Source organism: Manis javanica, chromosome 6 (assembly GCF_040802235.1).
Source record: "Manis javanica isolate MJ-LG chromosome 6, MJ_LKY, whole genome shotgun sequence".
Lineage (NCBI taxonomy): Eukaryota > Metazoa > Chordata > Mammalia > Pholidota > Manidae > Manis > Manis javanica.
Genome location: NC_133161.1, coordinates 40,571,702 through 40,592,895, shown reverse-complemented (window position 1 = coordinate 40,592,895; position 21,194 = coordinate 40,571,702). Strand labels below are relative to the sequence as shown.

General features: G+C 46.5%; 1 protein-coding gene across 4 annotated transcripts in view; it reads left to right on the top strand.

Moving 5' to 3' along the window:
* The window catches only part of EEPD1 (endonuclease/exonuclease/phosphatase family domain containing 1), a 102,004-nt gene that overhangs the window by 72,426 nt on the left and 8,384 nt on the right, over positions 1-21,194 (top strand). For 3 of the 4 annotated variants that reach the window (XM_017680739.3, XM_073238602.1, XM_037027512.2), the window contains 2 exons: positions 16,046-16,156; positions 19,627-19,761. In XM_017680739.3, the coding sequence (XP_017536228.1) occupies positions 16,046-16,156; positions 19,627-19,761 (246 nt within the window). The remainder of the gene's footprint in view (positions 1-16,045; positions 16,157-19,626; positions 19,762-21,194) is intronic. The other variant, XM_073238601.1, reaches the window with a different exon arrangement.

Below are 21,194 nucleotides of genomic sequence, written 5' to 3'. Positions count from 1 at the left end.
AAGCTGGTCCAACTTTAATGACTCAATTTTGGTTTTTTTTAGTAGATTTCTAAGGTATTATTTGCATAGAGTCCAGCAAAACATTTCAAATGGTTTTGGCAAAGAGAGAATGACAATGAGAGGACAGCCTGGTATTCTAGTGAGACCAAGGGCTTTGTAGTAAGATCTACATGAGTGTGATTCTCAAACTGTAAGTTATAAGATCAATTTAATGAGCTATAACCAGAATTTGTTTCATTATATATGTATACAGATGGATGGATTGATGAATGGATAGATATATGGATACATCCATACATACATGAATACATACATACAAAATTGGCAGGCAGATAGATAGAATATACCAGATTGCCATATAAAATTTATTTATTGCTGAGTAATGGTCAAAAATGTTTTAAAACTGCTGTCCTAGACCATGTGTTGGCTTGGAAGAGGAAAAGAGGGCCCACTGTGGGATTTTTCCAGTACCAGAAAGGCTTGGTTTCCCCTTGGATATATCCTAAGCACTTCTCCCTCCTACCTCATTACTCTCTTGACTCTATTTTGCCTTTCAACAGAATGAAAATGTGCCCAACTCATTGCATTCCCATTAAAATTGTTGCATGTAGCTACTACCTCATACAAACACCAACATAGCCAGGGTGACAGGAGTTACATGCAGTTTCCTCTTATTTGGTCCACCCTCAAATGCTTCTCTTTCAGGAAATGCTAACAATTAGTTGGTACTGAGAGAACTTTCAATTCACTTTTTAAAAGAATTCTGAGACTTTTCAAGAATGATTCATTCATTCGTTTCTTGAGAGCATGACTTTGTATTCAGCAAAGTTTGGACTAGTTTGTAATTTTAAATGGGACAGAGGTTCAGGCAGGTGAAACTGTTTTGCTCAGTTGCTAAAAACATTTATGCTGGATGTTCTCAGCAGGTAATATTATCCTGATTGAATTGGTCATTAAGACTTCCTTTGCCAAAATTAATTCAGTGGAGAGATCTCTCAAATTATCCATTTAGAATGAGTAATTCCTACAGCTGATAAAATATTTTTTTATTAACCTTTGGGAGGCATTGAAATGGTGAGTTTGAGCCTTAACAAGATTCCAGACCTCTGGGAAAGCATCCAGCCCACTTTTAAAGATTTTGATCTATCTTTGTAGAAGTTCAAAGAAGTGTACTGACATCCATGTGAACATAATCCAAGACCTCTTTCTAGATCCTAGATTTGGTTTCCCCACCATAGTCTAACTGAGCTGCCCCATTCCATCCCTTGCTCTAAGCCTATCCCACCTAACTCTTGTCCATAAAACGCAGGCTCATTTTCACATTCAGAATTAATTAGGTTAGAGGAAGACAGCCAGCAATAACAAAGCAGCTCCTCATATATGAGGTACTCTAAAATGACTTGCCCTCATAATTATATCTGTCAGTGGCTCTCTACACAAGTGGCCAGTCAAAGGATTAATTTAAGTGGCTCTGTAGAAAGAAGCACTGTTAAGAGCATCTTCTAAATGTGTCTAGTTCTGAAGATCCACAGGATCTGAATCAGACTCCAGACACAGGGACTAAAGCAAGGCTCCTAGCATTTGCAAGCCAAAGAGCTAGACCTGGAAGGGAAGTGACAAGTTCTGGGGTTTTGCCTGAATTCCCAACATTTGCACCAGCTCCTGGAAGGAACTGGGAGAATTAAAGCCTTTCCCCCTTGATTACAAAATTGTGAGACTATAGTTTCTTGTTACTGTCAATCTTCTCTGTCAGGCAAGCTTTGTCTTCCCTCACTCTCTCCACCTGGCTAAATCCTCTAGTTGGAGAATAAATTGCTACATATGGATTGTTCATTTTGTTTTTAGTTACTCAGACATCCAAATTCTGTACTTAAATTGCTTGGCTGTATTTGTGAACAAGAGGGCAAGAAGTAATAAGTATTTTTAGGCTACATTTCAGGATGTGGCAGGGACTTTTTTATGTTGTTTTGGCCCTTAATTTTTATTTAGTAGCAGCACTTAATTAGCTTTTATTTATGAAAAGAATTAACTGTGTGTGCACACACATGTTTGCACTCCTATATGGATAAAGTTCAAGGCAATTAATTAGTATACTATGGCTAGAAGAGTGAAATTTCTAGAAAATTTGAAAACAGAGAAAAAATGTAAACATAAAAATTACTATCTGTAATTTGATTTTGTTTTAGTCCTCCATTTATATTGTTACCAGAGTAACCCTTCTAGAAGGCAAGTACTGTAGCAGTCCCGCCTCATCCCCAGAGGATCCATTCCAAGACCCCCCAGTGGATGCCTGAAACTATGGATAGTGCCAAACCTGATATATACTGTGTTTTTCCTGTACATACTTAGCTATGATAAAGTTTGCTTTGTAAGTTAGGCACAATAAGAGATTAACAACAATAATAAAATAGAACAATTATAACAATGTACTGTAATAAAAGTTATTTGAATATAGTCTTTCTCTTTCTCTCTCAACATATCTTAGTATACTGTCCACCCTTCTTTTAGTGATGTGTGATGGTAAAATCCTTATGTGATGAGATGAAGTGGGGTGAATGATGCAGGCATTGTGACACCCTGTCAAGCTACTCCGGACCCTCTGATGATCAGAGGAAGGATAATCTGCTTTGCAGCTGCGGTTGGGGGCAACCAACTGACACCTCGGAAAGCAAAGCTGTGGAGAAGCAGGGACAGCTGTCCTCCCCTCCTTGAATTTGCTTCAGCAGGAAGCCAAGTGGCATAATGGGGTCAGATAGTAGGGATTTGGGCCCTGGCTCAGCCACTTGCCCTCTGGGTGATCTTAGCCCCTCCAGCCAAAGATACCTCCCTGGAAGAGCCATGGTGTGGGTCCCCTCAGGCAACATGTGTAAAGAGCCAGCAGTGGTGCCTGGCACTGTGTGAGCCTCCTGGTAAAGCAGTGCTGCTGTGGCTACAATCACGCGTGCTGAGTTCTCCTCCAGACCCCAAGCGCATCCATGACATGGCTCTCAACTGGTAAGCCAGTTTGATTTTTGCAACTCCTCTCTTCTCTCTGCACTGTTAGCTTTCCACTCTACCCATTTGCAGTAGGTTGGAAGGAGCCTGAAAATCCTGTGAAACAAACATCAGACAGTTCAGCTATTTTTAAGTGCCTCTGGCCTAAAGTGTTACAGGAAGGGAGGTGGATTAAAAGACAGTTTGGGGATTTGGCTTTCTCTCTCTCCCATTAGCACAGAAAATTGAGAACTAGTGAGTCTCAGGACATTCTCTAAAATGAAAATGCTATTTCATGAACTGCCACCTACACTTCTTGCTGCCAATAAAGTGTCTGGGAGTGAAAAATTGCAGGTCTCTCTGTCCCTTGCTGCCCACACAGAAAACAACAATGTATTTGCCCTGAAGTAAGATAGGAAATACGCAGGCTTGACTGGGATTTGGCATAATGCAAATCAAAATAAAGTAAGCTATGAATCAGTAATCCTTTCACCCACAGCTTTGAGGTCTTTGTTTTTATGATTATTGCTGCTGAGGACCGCAGGCTGCATAAATGCCATTTAGATTAGCTGAAGGCTGGTGTTTTATAAGAAAAATGGCAATTGGAGCAATTTCCCTGAGAGTCCATAAGCACTAATTCTGCTCCGTGTGGCGGTGCCCAGATAACTCTGGGTTCTTCACAGGCACACATACGGGAGGTGCTGCGCAGCCTTGCAGTCTAGAGTGAATCTAAGAGTCACCTAATCTTCAGTATTTGTGGACTGAGAAAATGTATCTCTGGGGTTTAAAAAAATACGGGGGTTATTTGTGTAGGAGGGTAGCGAGGGAGCTAATGTAAATGCCAGCCTTGTTCTGCTTCTCAGTTACTTCCGCTGGATTTAAACACCTAAGTAATCACGTCCTACCCTTTGTGATGGTTTTTTCTCTCCTCCCACTTTCCTTTCCATGTTCCTACTCTTCCTGTTATGGTATCTGAAACCTCAGGGGTAAAAATGCTCTTCTGAATAAACTGTACTGTGGGTGGTTTGCTTCAGTTTAAATACAGTCTTTCCGCCATCTATACCCATCTCACCCATTCTTTGAGCCTGCTCACCTGGAAATACCAAAGAGGGAAGACTAGAAAAGGAAGAGCTATGTTTGGCTAGAACAACATGGTTTATCTTAGGAAATGTTATCAGGACAAGCTTGGGGCACATGCCATTTTGTTTACAAGTGAAATGTTGTAACGTACATGGTTAACATGTCCTGCTGAAGCTCTGGCTCAGCATTTCATTAGTACTCTGTGTTCTTGGCCCTCGTTGTTGGCATGTTTCTCAAGCAAATGTAAAAACATTAGAATCTGTGGAATGGCACCTTCAGGGCCAACCCTGGCATGGCCGTCCTGGTGCTTCGGCTCCAACTTGGGGGGCTTCACGCTGCCTGCAACTTTCCAGTGCTCTCCTAAAAAAGCACGGAGTGCTCCAAAATGCATTGCTATTTTTAGACATGCTTTCACTTAGAATAATTAGTTTCAATCATTACAAGTTAAGTGCCTAATTTGAGACAAAGCTATTTGTTTTATTTGCCGTAAAACTGTCTTTTGAGCTTCAGGGAGCCTATATTCCAAGAATTACTGGGCTGCGTGCTCCCCTCTCACATGCTCAGTAACTGTGTGCAGAGAACACAGATTAGCACTGTGCCCGGGGAGGTGGCACTGCCCCCCTGCTGCCCGCCTGATGGAAGGCTCCATGAGGGACAGCCAGATTTAACACCTGTATAGCATCTGGTGTTTGTGGAATGAGGAGTGGTTCCTCAGCTTTATCTTCAACATCTAATCCATTACCCAAGTCACTTTTTAAAATTATTGATGTGAAATTCACATACCATAAAAGTAACCATTCTAGAGTCCATTTAAAACTGAGTAATTTAGTAGTATTTAGTACGTTTGCAACGCTGTGTATCCATCAGCTCTATCGAGTTCCTAGACATTTTCATCCTCCAGAAAGGAAAGCTGGTACCTATTAAGCAACCTCTCCCCATTCCTCCCTCTCCCCTGCTCCTAGCAACCACCAGTCTGCTCACTGTCTCTGTGGGTCTGCCTCTTCGGAGGGCTTATATAAATGGAAGCATATAATATGTGGCCTTCTGTGTCTGGCATTTGCACTCAGTATGTTTTCAAGGTTCATCCTGATGCAGAAGGCATTACACTGCCCTTCCCTTTGTGGCTCCATCTGTTCCACCGTGTGGGTGTAGCACCCTTTGTTCATCCACTCATCAGTTGGCGGACTTTGAATTATTTCCATCTTTTGGCTATTGTGAATAAAGCTGCTGTGAACATTCACATACTAGAGTTGGTTTGAGTAGCTGTTTTCAATTCTTTTCAGCCAAGTTATGCTTATTTTCTGATTATCTCTCAAATCCGTCCACTGCCCTCCTAGGCAAGCAAGCCATCTCATGTCTTACTGCGCCACCTAACTCACCTGGCCCTCTGCACCCGGCACTCTACACTGCAGCCCTACACCTTTTCAAAATGTATGCCTGCTGTTCATGCCCTGCATTGATTTTAAGATCACTCAGAGGATAAGGAAGAAGCTCCTTTCAGGCCACGCAGGCCCCTGCATGGCTAGGCCTCCGATATCCCTTTAAACTCATCTCACCAGTTCTGCCCATCACCATCTGTGCTACAGCCATACTGACCTTTCTGTCCAATAAACTGTGCTCTGTCCTGCCACAGGCCCGTTGTACTTGTTGTCTCTGCCACCTGTCGTCTCCTCTTTGCCTAAATAACTACTCCTTGTTCTTGAGTTCTGAGCTCAAATATCACCTCTTTGGGGAAGCCTTCCCTAAGTCAAACTCCCTTTGCCCCACCCCCAATACTACCATCATGGATGCCCACAGGCTCCTTGAACCACTCCTTTTTAGCACAAGTCCCAGCTACAGTTTTGTGTTTGGGTGACTATTTGATTAATAACTGCCTACAGAAACATAGAGTGCTATGTTAGAGCATGGGTTCTGGAGCCTGACTGCCTGGGTTCAAATGCTGGCTCTGCCCCTCACTGGCTGTGTGATATTGGGCAAGTTAATTAATGTCTCTGTGTCTCTGTTTTCTCATCCATTGAATGAGGATTGTAATAATACCTACCTAAGAAGGCTGTTGTGAGAATGAAATGAATTCATACCTGTTAAATACCTGGCACTAGAATGAGCTCAATAAAAGTATCATTACTATAATTAAAAAAAAATAAACTGTACCTACATTACCACCCAACACCACTCATCCCCAGGCTGTAAGCTCAGGGAAGGCAGAGGACCATGTCTCTTTTGCTCAGCATTACAGCTCCAGAGCCTGGCTCAGGATCCATATAGTTCATGCTTGTTAAGGTTTTATTGAACGATTGGATGAATCCACTGTCCTCCTGACTGAATAAAAGAATATAGAGTACAATTTCCCATCTCTATCCATAACGGCAATGCTTTATGTTAGGGGTGTCTGCCTCCCAGTGTGCCGTGTGTTGGCTCTTGGTCCCACCCCTGCTCCTGCCCTGTTCCCCCGCTGGTGTGTTTTGGGAATTGTGCTGTCACATGTGGGACATTGAAGGCGGGGGATCCTCTCTCCATGGAGAGGGCCACTTTGTATACCAACAACAAAAACACATAGGAGACTTGCTGTGTGCCATTGCTTTAGAAATATCAAACTAGTGACATGGGAATGATTGTTACCCCTCATTATAGACTAGGAAATGAAGCACAGAGCAGGTGAGTCACTTGACCAAAGTGAAAATTCTCAGTAAGCTACAAATCCAAAGTTTGGATCCAGGCAGCCTTTCTCTAGAGTCCGTGAGTCTGTTCTTAGCCTCAAGCTTAGGTGGTGAGCATGGCCCCATGAAGCATCCATAAGCTGGGAAGGAGTCCTCCACAGAGCAGGAATCTGAGAGAGAGGAGTGGTGCTTGGTACCCAAGCCTGGACAGCTCTGTGGAAGGCTCCGGAGTGGACAGGAGGCGTTCCCGCTGAGTTCCGGCTCTGAGATGCCTGGCCCTTCACAAAGGCCTGAGGGTCCTGGCGGAGAGATGTTGACATCCGGATAAATTCTCTAATGAGACATCTTATTAAAAACAAAGCTAGAGGTGAGACAAAAAGTAAAGGTGAGAATTGTTGATCTAGAGATGAAAGGAACTAAACTATTTGTGAAGACTCCTATCTCTTACGTCAGTGAGAGATTTTTAAAAAGTGTCACTTCCTTTCTGATGGTACATTTCAAGGGCATATCTTTGGTCATTCCCTCTTGAGGCACCTGTGCCACCATCTGTTTATCACAGATATGTATATTTTAAAAAGTAGAAACCTCCTGATTGACTTTTGGAAACAAAGACATTATTTTAAACTCTTACTCAGGACATTTTTTTTAAACCTGTGGATGAAATCATTTTGAGCAGGTGAGGACAGAATGATGTGATCTTCTTGCTACTTAGTTTGCTGATTTTAGGATGTTTATGGTGGAATGAAATGAGCCTCAAAACGGCAGAAATCTCCCAACCAACGAAACATCCACACCAGGCAGATGGCATGCTGTGCTAGACAGACCATGAAGTGAGTTTAGAAGAGTTTGTAAAAATGTAGCACAGTTTTAAGGGGGAAAACCAGAACACAAAAGTGTGTGTGCCTGTGTGAATAGACAGCCAGACATATATTAATCAAATGCATAGGAAGCAGCTACCAAATGATAGTAGAGATATACACCAAAAATTGGTGGTTGTCTTTGCACAGTGGTTTTCAACTTCAATTTTTCTGCTTCTCTGTTTTACACATTATCCTATAATGAGTTTGTGTTTATGTATATCAGGACATAAGCCCAATTAAAAGACAAATTTTTTAAAACACACAAAATTACTATCACAGTGTTAACTTCCATCTAAGATTAAGAGTCATAACATCTCCAAAGACTTTTGGAGAAGAAAAGAACTTCTGGAACTGTCCCTGAAGGGTAGAAATAAGAGATGAGGACAGTGACAAGGCTGGTGTCAGTGTGAGTGTGTAGCATTGCCGTGCAAGTGCTCTGGGCCCCGGGCATCTCCCTCCCCGTCCTGACCCAACTTCATCTTCACGAAATGCTCAAATTCCTCTTCCTCTCCATTTTACAATTGCCCTTAAAAAAAACAAGTTTAATTGCCTTTGGAAGGTTTTTTTCCCCTTTTGCTTATTTTTAACCATCTTGTTCAGGAAACATGATGAGTAACTTTTAGGAACCAGGAGGAGAGGCTCCCAGAACCAGCAGCTGTTCTGTTGACAGGGGTGCATGTGGGCGTCCCTTCCCTTGACTCTCTAGGAGCAGCTAGTGATTAGCTGGTTGTGGAGGCTGAGGAAATGTCTCCTTGCTTGCATTTCATCTTCCTCGGCATGATAAGAAAGTTTCGACAAGGAAGAGTAGTTACCTAGAATTCCTCTTGGTTCCCCCAGGAAAGAGCGCGTTCGTGGAGCTGACCTAGAAGTGGCTGGGGGACAGGGTGGCTGTAGCCCATCGCTTCTCTTGGCCAATGAAGGAGGACGGGGCCTGAGCTGTCAGAGCAGGGGCCGCCTTTGAAGCTCAGAGGCTTGGCTCTGTGTTGCAGAACGGGTGTGGCCCACCAGTCCTGCTCCGTCCTGGGAGATGGGCTGTAGTGTGAGGTGTTGACCTCCGGGGAGCTGTGTCCACAGGACCCCGGCAGCCTGGTGAACCCACGGTGAAACTGACCATAGCAGGGCGATGGTTACACAGGTTTTAACCCAGAGAAGCCCGGATGTGGGGGCTGTGCGGTGCGGTGTGCGTGCACACAAACCGTCACACAGGCCCATTGGTTTAATTTGTGTTTTCAGAGCTTTCTCACCTAAGTATATTTGAGCAACAGAGTTGACCAAACCTGATTTCCATCCTTCTTGGCCCACTTGCTGGCAGTGAGTGAGTGACATTGCCACATTGTCACATTGCTTTTCTGAGCCCTGGTTTCCTCACATGTCAAATGTGAGTATTATTACCTGTCTCATTGGGTTGTCATTAATATTAAATGTGGTAAGGTGTGAAAAGTGCCTGCCAGATAATTAATGAAGGTGAGTTTAATGAATGTTGGCTCCTGTCCTCCCCATCCCTCCCTGCTCTGACTCTATTTTTTATAGGTTTCAGAATCTAAACTAGTCACAGGTTATTGGTCACCTGTGGGTTTTTTTTTTACTGTTGTTGGATTTACCCAAACTTAACCTACTATAATTACTGCCTATTAAAAAGAAGCTCTTATTCCAGGCATTTTAGCAAGGTGTGCTCGGGTGGGGCTTTGTGGACATCAAGGAGCACTGGTGCAGGGTTTTGGAAGAGAGGGATCCGCTCTCCTGCTCAGGGACAGCATTTGGAAAGCCCACCCAGTGTCCTGTTGTCCCAGCCAGCTTCTTCGTGGAGCTCACAGAGCAATTATCACAGAGAAAGAGGGAGAGAAGAGTTTTAATGTTTATGAGAATCTTGTATTTCCACTCCCATTTTCATGTTTCCTTCACCCTCCCTCCTGCCTTTCCCTCTTTAATCTACCCTGTCTTTCTAGAGTTCTAGAATTATGCAGCTTTAGATCCAGAAGTGCCTTTGGGCAGGGTCTTCTCCTGCCCCTTCCTGTACCGATGGGGAGACGGAGACCCAAAAGTGCTGAATGACATGTCCAGGGTCCAAAGCTCCTTCATGCTCCTTCTCTTCCAGCCATGAAGGTAGTCCTCCGAGGAAACTTCCAAAGCTGTGAAAAGCAAGCCTTTCAATATCAGAATTTGGTATTTCCATCTTTAAGTGTTGGAAAATGGTAGCTGCTGGTGAGCCCCCACGGAGCAGAGGAAATGGTCCTGTCTCCCTCCGTGAACTCCGGAACCTCTGAGAGGGTATCTCAGAAGCTGTGTTGTAGCAATATTGTGTGAGGGGCTCAAACTGGCCCTGGAGCCCAAAGACATTGCTCTCTGACCCACGCTGGACCTGTCACCCCTCTGGTCTAGTACCTGTGTTTGTATTGAGCAAAGGTGGCTACACCTCATCCTAGCTCGAGAACATAGAACGTAAACTGATAAGCAATCTTCTCCATATAGATGGAGAGAGAAAGAGGGTTGAAAAACTCTTTGCTTTTGCTTTATGTCCATGTCACATTCTGTGTGAGGCCTGCCAGAGCCTTTAAGACCTCTAATAACCATGAAAGCACTTAGCTGTCAGTAGAACCAAGCAAAGTAACCCAATATATTGCTGCCCCATAGGCAATATGGCCTGTCAGAGTACCAATATCTTAAAGTCTAAATATCCCAGAAAATTTTTGAAAAAGCTTATTTATTGTACTCAGAGGCCAAGCATGGTTAATATTTAGTTTACACTCAGATGTAAGTTGGCTTTTACATTGCATAGTTTTCTCTGAGAGTATGTTGACATTTTTAGTGACCCTAAGCATTCCTTGGTTTCATTCTCCATGGGATCATTCACAGGTACTGGGTCCTAATCTTGGCCATAACATGAGTGAGCTTGAAGATCCTGGCTAAGTTAGGCCCTTGTTTACTATTAACATTTCAAAAAATGTCTCTTTTCATTTGCTCTGTTTCCTTTAGTATTCTAATGACAGTTAAGTCTTTTGACCTTGAATGACCTAAGGCAGGCGCCTTCTTTATTTTATGATGGCAATTTATTGTTTTAAGGAGAGCTCACCTGTGCTTCTCCATCCACCACCGTATACTGTTTTCAATAGCTGCCTCTGAGTGTGCAGAGGTAGTTAATGTGTGGAACAGATTGTCAAAGAAAAGTCACCGTCAGAATCAGGAAAGCAAGCAAAACAACCAATTCAGTGAAGCAAGGTCATCTAGAAATCTGACCCAGAAGGTTCTAAAGTGAAAACATAACCTCCTCCCCATCCAGAAAGTAGGATAAGGGAGCCATTTGGAGTTTGCTTTGGAAATGCCTGCCGGTACTCTTGATATTCTGTCTTCAGCTAACTGTGTGGTCACTACAACATATCTTTATAACTAGCTCACAGAACCCAAGTTTAATTTTAACTCAACTAGTCAGGGAAGACCAAAGGGCCATTCAGCTTGATGGTGGCTGGACAGGCCACTGAGTGAGGTTGGAATGCCTTTTCTATTTTTATTTCCCAATCAAGACCTGATAAATTAAGGAATATTCATTTCAGAAAAGGGGGAGGGCGGAAAGAAAAAAGGTTAAAGGTCTATAAGCCTTGTTCTCAAGCCCTGGAACCCTCTTGCCACTGCAGAGACAAGCAGTTAGCTGGCCCGGGCAGACCCACAAGTGCAGTGTAGCCTAAGCATAGCTAAGCGAGTCTTCTTCATTCCTAAATGCCAGAACCTTGGACAGCTTGCAGATTAGAATTTAAATGTCTGACTTTGATGCCCCCTATTGCTAAGCAGAAGTGTTGGCTGGGTTTGGTGTCCATGATCACATGTTCTGCCATCTGAAGAGCTGTCAGACCAGAGATATTTGGTCTGAAGCTGGAAAAACAAGTCTAGTCCATGGCAGTTCTTATAACTTTTCCTGGGATAGAGAAGCCGCAGGCAGGATCTTCAGGAGATATCCCTTTAATTCATTCACTCATTAAATAGCTGGTGCATGCCTGCTGGGGCCAGGCTCCCTTCGTGTGCTAGCTCACAGAGTTAGCTGCAAAGGCCACAGTAAGATGCTTGCAAGCTGTTGGGTGTGAGAGCTGTAATGGTATTTGTTTGTTCTGAGTAATAAAAGCTGTCTTTCCAGATCATGGGTATGAAAAATATGAAGGCTGAGTTCTAAATCAGCAGTTGTCTAGCCTCATCTGAGCTTCTCAAACTTTAGTTTAAGATTGCTTGGGCAACATGTTGAAAGTTTACACCATGGCCCTTTACCTCAGAGATTCCAATTCATTCAGGGACAGGGTCCACACATCTGTGGTTTTAAAAACAAGAACCAGTGTAATTCTGATGAAGCAGGTAATGGGTTAGCCCCTGGGATTTTAGAACCACTGGTTGGGGGTGTTAGTGTTTGGGTTGTATAGATCACTGTTACCCGGGAAGACTTTTTTCCAAACAAACCTTCTTCTTTCCCTTTCTGCCCTGGTGAGCCACCTTTACTTAATGAGAGTATTATTTCTTCCTTCTGGTATGTGGGCAAACTGAAAAATTTGAGAACCAACTGTTCTAAATAGAACTGTTCCTTTTTCAGCTAAAGGCAGAATTAATATTTGGGGCTCTCAGAGGATGCATCTGCTTTCCTCTGAAATGTTTAGGAGAAAAGATCTAAGGCTTCAGTAAACGTGGGCAGGCCTCCACTTGCAGCCTGCCCCTCTCCACCTGTTGCACCTGTCTGGACCAGGAAGTGGACAGCCCTCAGTTCAGACCCTCCCTCTAACACTTATCAGGGTGTAACCTTGAACGTAAGCTCAAATTTGGGCTTAATGTTTCCACACTGCAGTCCACTCATGAATAACTGGCAGGGTGTCTGCCCATGTGGACTGTCGGGGTGGTGGTAGGATGGAGGGTAGAGGGGCGGGGCGGAGGTTGAGTACTAGAGATGATGTGTACAAAACAGGAAGTGCCTGAGGCAGGCTGCTCAAAGCCTGCTGAGCTTCTAAATGACCTTGGGATCCTGTGAAAATGCAGATGACAATTCTGTAGGTCTGGGGTGGGCCTCCAGCCTTGAATTTCTCATAGACTCCCAGGGGAGGGCTCTGCTGCTGGTCCATAGAACACACACTGAGTAGCAAGGATCTAAGAGGCACTCCACTCCTTAGGTTTGCTGTGAACTGTTAGTGCAAACAGTCAACCAAGTCAACTAGCTGGTAGTCCTAGAACTTACCTAATACTGATCATGAAAATTTGGGCATAGAATGCTTTCAGCCATAGACACTTTTCTCCCTGGTCCCTTAAACTATTAATTGTCTCCAGTAATATAAATACCAAAGAGGGCAGAGAGAGGGAGATGTACTCTGTGGGCTGAGAGATGGTATCAAGAACAAGGTTTCAGACGTGCAAACTACAGGAGGCCTCAGGGTTTAGGAAGTATGGTTCCCTGGGCCTCTTAGGGTTTACCTGTGAGGGAAAGGCTTTAAATTATAAAACAAAGAAAAAGGAGAATGTCTTTTTTTATCCGACACCAACTGTAAACTTGTGTCAGAGTCACCTGGAGGGGCAGTTCAAATGCAGATTGCCGGGCCTGGCCCAGAGATTCTGATTCAGCAGGTCAGGTTGGGGCCTGAAAATTTGCATGTTTAACAAGTTCCCCAATGATACTGATGACCACACTGTGACTGGCACACCTTTAGTCCCAGAAGACCATCCTTGAGAGCAGTGGGCATGGAGAACAAGGCCAGCCTGTGCCATCTCCTCACACTTCTGACCCTTCCCATCAAGGTGGCATTGTCAGGAATGGTGATGTGTAAGTTGGGCTGGGGTTTGCAGTGTAAACAGGAGAGCCTTCTGTCTGCAGGTATCTGAAGGTACAGTGATGGTTGGGAGAGAAGAGATTGCCAGCTGCCTACAGACAGTTCCCCCAACACAGGCAGCAGCCCCCCCAGAGCCTGGGGCTCTCATCTCGTGGCTGGCTAATCACCTGGGGGCCTTTTTAAAAATAGAGCCTCTTGGGGTGCATCCTAGGAGATTTGGGTGAGCAGCCAGTTTCGGGAAGCCCTGAGTGGAGAACACTAAGGCACCAGATGGGCATTGGAGAGCTGCTCTTCTTTTTAATGATTCTTGGATTCAGCTCTAATGATCATTCAGCAAGGAAATGATTCCCTGGCAGGAAATTGGACCATTTGGGAAGTACATTTCCTCGCTGGATCCCCACAGTTATAGTCAATAAATTTTGGCTGCATTTTCCAAAGTGTTTCATTTCCCATCCAAGGATGGCTTCCAGCCAGGTCCCTCGGGCCAGGGGGATTCACCTGAGTGAGGCCCCCGTCAGGAACCGCAGTGAGCACGGCCGTCTGGCACGGGGCAGTATTGAAAGGCGAACCGAAGGAGCCCTGATGACCGGGTCCCACAGAGAACCCTTCCCAGGCAAACTCCAAGTCAGGTTAAAAGGGAGGCAATTATTTAGATAATTAGCCTCAAGGAGAAATTCCCCCTTTTGTTTGTCATATGTGGAATTGAGGAGTGTTGGCTTCCCTGGAGTTGCTGGTTCACCAGCAGATGCCTGGAGAGCATCACTGATTGCTGGGATCTGCACCAGGTGGGCTTTGTAGAGGTGACTCATCTACAGTCCTGCACTATGGCACCTGCTGTTGGGAAGGGCAGACGCTTACGCGTCTAACTGTAAAAGCAGCATAGGTCCTAGAAGAGCGCACATCTGGAGCAGACCTCCTGGCACATGCCCTCCCTTGCCTGGCATTATTTTCTCCCTGGCTCTTGTCACTATAGAAATGATTGGCTGAGTACTAGGGCAAAGAGCAGGCTGGATCCTGGCATCTCTCTGGGCAGCTGAGGTCCCTGGAGGGGGCTGCCAGCTGATGGCTGGCTGGCTGGCTGCAGTGCTGCCCAAACTGGGCACAGATACCAAGGGAGGGTCTGGGCAGCTGCAGGGGTCCTCGGGCTTTAACAGGCATAAGAATCACCTCGAGGGCTTGTTAAAACATAGATTGCCGTGCCTTACCCTAGAATCTCTGACCTGGTAGGTCTAGGTTGGAGGCCAGAGTAGTTCTAACAGGTTCCCAGGAGGTGGTGTTACTCCTGGACCCCAGAACCACTTTGAGAAGCACAGGGGTAATGTGTCAGCATAGCCATCACAATGTGCCCAGAGGACAGATGGAGGGTGGTCAGGTGACAGAGAGACGGGGACTTCTTAAAAGCTCTGCCGGTGACCAGGTGAGGGAAGATGAGGCCCTGAATCAGGCCACAGCAGTGGACTTGGAGAACAAACTGAGGGAGCTCTGGACATGTGCAATACTGACAGTGGACAGGCTGGGCCAGGTGACAGATGGGATGTGGGAGGAAAGAGTCAGAGCCATTGGAAGGATGGAAACGCTGGGAAGTGACCTGGGCATGGGTGGGGGGAAGGCAAAGGCATGTTCCTTTGGGAACCACTGGGTTTGTGGTTCTCAGGAGACTTTCAGATGGAAATGTGAAAAAGGCAGTCGAAATACAATTTCAAAAGTCAGGAGAGAACTCTGCCTGAAGGCACAGATTTGGGGGCCTTTGAAATAGAGGTATAGGTGGAAACCGGGACTAAGATTAGTTAAGGGCAGCTCATTGAAGGGAGAGCAGTGATGTGCCTGGAAGGAAGTCACATGGCTTGCTTGTGGGGTGGGATGGAGACAGAGAGATGAGTGGAGCTCTCCGAGGGGCATGATGCAAAGAGACAAGAGGGTGTCACCAGGAAGGGGCAGGGCCACATGTGGAAATACCACAGACACTGAGCCCAAATCTAAAAATTTCGGATGTCCTTTAAAGGAAGCAACAGGGTTGTGTTTGAGGCGTGAGTTAGAGAAATTGGTCACATGCTTTGAAGTCCATACTTTTTCAACCCCTCATTTTACTTTGCAATGTCTTTGTCTTAGTGATAAAGTCGTTTTGCAGCTCCCGTGCCTAAGCGAAAAGAAGCGTACCCTGCAAACCGCATAGGGCTTTGCAGCCACCGTGACAGTAGCACCTTCTTCTCCAAAGAAAACCAAAGGGTAAAATGGTCCCAGATGAAGCGGAGGCTTAGTTTTTGCACCTCCAAGCTAAGCCGTAGGGAGAAGACACCCCATGCATTCATTTTTCTCCTCTGCATTTGATATTGACCTAGACTCTTCTGGGACCTTGAAGCCACTGGTTTTATCAAGGAAAAGGATTCTGAAAAGTCATTTTGAATTATTTGTGCTCCAGTGGTACAAAAAGAATTGATTTTTATGAACTGAGAGTCACCAGGTGATAATTGTGCATTTCATAGGTAATTTGCTTTTTAATTTGTGGGCTTTTTTAGTCATCTAGGCCTTTGTAAACCTTGGCTTTTGAGAACACAGAAATCTGACAGTTCTGAATACATTTGAATTCTGCTGATGAGTCAGGATCTAGCACTTTCTGGCTCCTCAGGCTGCTACCAGTGGGAACTGTTAGGTGGGAACACACACATAGACTTGTGCTCTGTCTTTGCAGTTCTGTGCTGAACTAAACCAACCGATCCTGCCCAACATGCGCAAATGGAGGGGGCCCCGGGGATGCTGGAAAGCCATCGTTGCGGAGACACCCTCCACTCAGCTCCAGAAGGTACCCTCATCTGCGAAACTTGGATTTTCTTTCAATGTTATTGAAACATCCTTCCCTAATCATAGACATTTAAAATTTTCCTTTGCCAGCATTCTTAATGCAATTTTGTATTTCTGCCCTCTTTTTTTTTTTAGCTCTTTGCCATTCATTCCAAAATGCCCTGGTTCTCGTTTCGTGTTTAGATCAGGACTGGACTGCTGCCCAGATGGAAATGGGGGTTTGGGGTGTGGGAAGAGAGGAGAAATCCTGTCTGGAGCCAGAACAGCATCGGGGTGTTTCTGTCCTTTGTCCTCATAATCCTTCTCCACACTCTGACCTCTGCCGACCTTGTGGACGGCCCATTGTTCACTGAAAACTTCAGATTCACTTAACTCCTATATAAAGTGTTTGCTTTCAGTGGTAGAAATCATGCACATGGAACTAGTCTGAAATTGTCAGCAGATTTTAATTTTGAATTTTCTTCATTAGGTAGAACCCATATAGCTGTGGGTAAATCTCAGTAGATGTACATTTTTACTCTTACATTTCTTACTCAAGACCAATTTTTACTCACTTGGAATGTCCAATGCCAGTGGAGTTTTATGTTTTAAAATAGACTTCTGATAGTTAATCATGACTTAGAACTGGATTCTTATGTAATTTTCCTGTAAATACCAGATGTTATATTTTTTTAAATTTCTGGTATATACCTGATATGCTTATAAACACACATGAATAGCACTTAGAAGAGTGATACTAAGATTTGGGGCTTTTAACTTATAAATGTATACTGGATTAAAAGTATATTGACAGCTCTCTATTTAGCTACTAGTTGAAAATGTGATATATTATTTCTCCAGGTTTTATGTTCTAGAGCATAAATGGTTGCTACAGGTGACAACCAGCATATGTTCCCAGTAGTCGGGAAATTAAGGTGAATTGGAATTTATCTAGTCTTCACCCCTCTAGGCCCATGGCTCTCCCCTCTCAGTCCACACAGAAACAATACCACCTTGCTATTTTTTAAAGAAATAGCTGTTTATATAGGTTCACAAAGCTCTTACAGTCCATTTAACACTATTCAGTAAATCATTAGAAAAGTTACATGCCAGATACACATTCGTGAAACAGATCCACACACCCACACACCCAGAGCTACTATTTTACTCTTTGCAAGAGAGAATCCTAACATGAGCCTGATGGGTCCCCTCCCTCAGGGAGCTCCCAGCCTGCTGAAGGCACAAGGTGCCTAACCTTACTCCAGGCCGGGTGCCAAGGCCACTGAGAACAATGTGCCATCGCAGGGAGGCCCATGGTCCTGCTGCTTAAACTCTCAACCTCAGTTCCTTCATCTGTAAAATGGGAGCAACAGCCCCTTTCTTCACTCACAGGGTAGTGGTAGAACTTTTAAACAATAATGTGCACTGGCTGCTTCATGAACAGAGCACAGGTCAGGGTCTGGCAGGTACATAGGAGGCAGCAGGCTGGCCAGGCTGTTAGCTGGGAGCTCATGCCCATGTCAGGCTGCAGCTGGGTCCCTGGTAGCCTGCTGTTGCCACGGTGTGTTGTGGCTCAGTGTGGACAAGTCTCCAGGTCTCTCAAAAGATGTAAATCTCTAGATTTTAATGTGAAATATCCTGAATGTTAAACGTGAGCCAGTAATTTTAAAAAAATGTAAACACTGGTATAACAAAGTGTATGTGCAAATCACACATGTTCAGTCCGACCCTGACGGCGTGGTGGCAGCAACGGCCATTTCTCCAGCTCTTGAAATGACACCCAGGTGCCTCCTGTTCAGTTCCCGAGTCCTCCACCCCTCAGCTAGAGGGGAGGTCTGCAGCTGAGAAAACTGAGATCTGCTAGGATGAAATGCTTTGCCCAGAAGTCATCCAGCTGCCGCCGGGTGGGGCTCAGGCCGAGCCCAGCTAGCAGACTCCGGCTAGGAGGCCTGACCTCCTCCTGCCGGCCCACACTGAGGTGCAGCTGGGCTTCTGGACGAGGGGTCCCACCTGAGTCCGGGGTTGTGGGAAGGCTCCCAGGAGGGTGGAGGACAGCAGTGGTGGAAGGAAGAGCACGCAAAGAAGTGCAGAGGCCTGCAAGGCTCAGTCCTGCTGGGAACGTGTGAGCAGGTGTGAAAGGCAGTGTTGAGCAGGAGGCTGCCAACCTAGAGGGCTCCTCGGGCCGTGGGCAGGGGAGCCACTGAGTGTTTTGAAGCAGAAGGTGACCTGAGTGGTACTTACGGAAGTTCCCTGGCACCACTGTGTGGGAAACAGGAAATGAGGGTAACCCCCAAAGCTTGCAAAGCAAATCATATTTCCTTCACTTTACACCTGAGGAAACAAGCTTAGGTGAATGTCATGGCTCATCTGAGGTCCCACAGCTAAGAGACCCGGGTGGGACTGAGAGCCAGGTCTCCCAGTTCTCAAACTAGTGGCCTCTCCAGGGGGCGGGCCGGTTGATTGCTGTGAAATATAAAAGTGCACAGCCTGCAGAACACTGTCCCCTGCTGGCTCCTTCCCTGCTCCTCAACACATGCCCAGTGAGTCAAGGGGCTGAGCCCAGCAAGGCATGTGGCTGGGACCCCAGCTGGACTTGGGAACTAGGCGGAGGCCACAGGTTGTGCAAAGTCACTTCCTCTTCTTTTGCAATGAGCATCACTGGCCGCTCGGATGACACCACTGATCCGCCAGGGCAGCCGAGCCTCCAGAGGCTAGGACGAGGTGGGCAGGGAAGCTTTTCCTCCTTCCGGAAGGTGCCCAGTGACAGCAGCACAAAGCAGACAGATTCAGAGCAGCCCTCTGACTGCTGGTGATGGCAGGGGTTTGGCAACAGGCCCCTGCCCACACCACCCTGTCTGTCTGCTGGCCTTCATAGGGCCCTGAGCTGGGCTTCAGATCCCTGTGTGGGCCCTGTGCACCTGCAGAGCACCCCTAACCCATTCCAAACCACTGGATTGTTAGCTCTGACTTCCATTCATCCAGCAAATGTTTATTGAGTATTACTAAGTGCTAGGCACTGGTTGATGTAAGCAAAACCTATGCTCTGAAGTCTTATATTTCATTCTCAGCATGGCTGTGGGGTTTTAGGGAAGTTGCTTAACTTCTCTGAGTAGCTGAGCTGCCTCTGGAAGATGAGGGTATGACTGGCTATCTCATGGGATGTGATGGTTAAAAAGAAAGCTCCATGCCTAGTCTGGGCTTCCTCACACCCCAGCCCCAAAAAGAGAAGAGCGCCGACCCCTTGCTGGCATAAAGCTCTGAAATTTTTAGTGTGGGAAATCTGGTTGTTGGGTGGAGGACAGGAAGAATGCGCTGTGGCTTTCAGGGTGCACTTTAGGCCCACAAACAGCCCCATACACGTAATCTCAGGATCTAGTCAGAGCCTGCTGCTTCCCCCAACCTCCTCCCGGCCTCTCCCGCCTCTTGCCCAGCTTGGGGCTGAGCGCGCCAGGACTGACCCTCTCCAAACTGACACTGCCTCTTCTCCTGCAGGGGGCTGGGTTCTCAGGATTCCTGTGGGACACGGCGGCTGGGGTGGAGCTGAGAGATGCCACCGCGCAGGAGTGCTCACCTGGCAATGGGCACGGGAAGCCCACGGGTCCCAGCCCGTACTTTGCATGGTTCAAGGTACCTGCTCCTTGTCCCCATGAAGGTCCACTTCTTCTAAAATGGAAAAAAGTCCCTTCTTTAGCTCTGAGCCAGAGAAGCCTCATCTTTTGCCTTGATTTTATTCTTTTTCAGGGTTGGGTCAGCACACACCCCTGGGGTTCCCTTGGCTGGTGAACTTGTCCAGGGCAGGAACAAGAGGAGTTTGGGGGGTCTCCAGCTCAGATAACTCTGACATTTGAGCAGGAAGGAGATCGGGTGGTTGGCTCCCAAACCTGGTGCATATCAGAATCACCTGAGGTTTTCCTAAGATCAGGGCTCCCTGGACCCAGCCCCAGACAGGCAGGCTCTGCAGAAGAGGCTCAGGACTGTCTGTTTGTCAAAAGCACCTTCAGGGCTTCCTCAGACCCCCTGGGCTGGCTAACAAGGTCAGGCACTAGGAAACCACTGGATTAGAAGCAGCAGGGCTGCTCCAAGGTCCCCTTCGACTTACCAGGGGACTGGGGACCCTCAAGAGCTTGCCGGGTTTAGAGAGGGTTCAGGAGAAGCTTTGAGGTCCTGGGGCCAGGCAGCCCGGAACTGACATTGCAGGTGAGGCCTCGCCAGCTTGTGGATTGGGGATGGCAAGCAGACTGCTCTGAGCTGCTTCTCAGTCCCCTACGTCCCAGGGAAGTGCTAATGAGCAGCAGGCAGAAGCAGGAAGGAGGAGAAGCTGGCAGCCAGAACATCCTCAAGGGGGCCATTGACCATATCCCCCGTGGCTCTTACCTGTGAAATCACAGGGGCAGGCAACAGCAGTCTCTTGCCACAGAGCCTAGCAAGCTTCCACTGGGCACTGGGGTCCCCCTTCTGTGTGCTTCAGAGCTGTGCTGGCACCTGAAACCCCTGGCAGCACAGGGCTGGGGCCATGACCTACCAGCTGGGAGTGGGGCGGTCTGTGAGCTGGGGGCTGTGTGGCTGTGGCTGGGACCCAGCCCACGCTCATGTGCTCTCACACCTGCATCTGCGGGCAGCCACAGTGCTGTGGACACACCCACCCCAGGGTGCCAGGGTTGTGCTTGTGGTACTGGTGTGTAAATCAGCCAGGTATCATCTTTAAAACCTCCTGATACCTCACTGGGTCCCTTTTTTACGTGAATGGCTCTACTAGCTGTGGCCAAGCAGGGCAACAGCCAGGACCAGCCAGTGACTCTAAAAGGCAGGCTGTTTTTAATGGCCAATGAGAAAATGTCACCATGTCATGAATTTTTGGCCCAAATCTTCTATAAATGAAGTGATCCCCCAGGCAGGCACTCAGCCTCTGGTACATGGTATCACATTCTAGGCCAGGCAGTGGTGCAGTACAGATATAGGGCTTATCTCTCCAGGCCCTGCAGGCAGGGTTTCCCTGCCCCTGGCCTCAGTTGGTTCCTCTGTGGTCAGAGCCGCTGCTGCAGATGCCCCCCACCACCCTC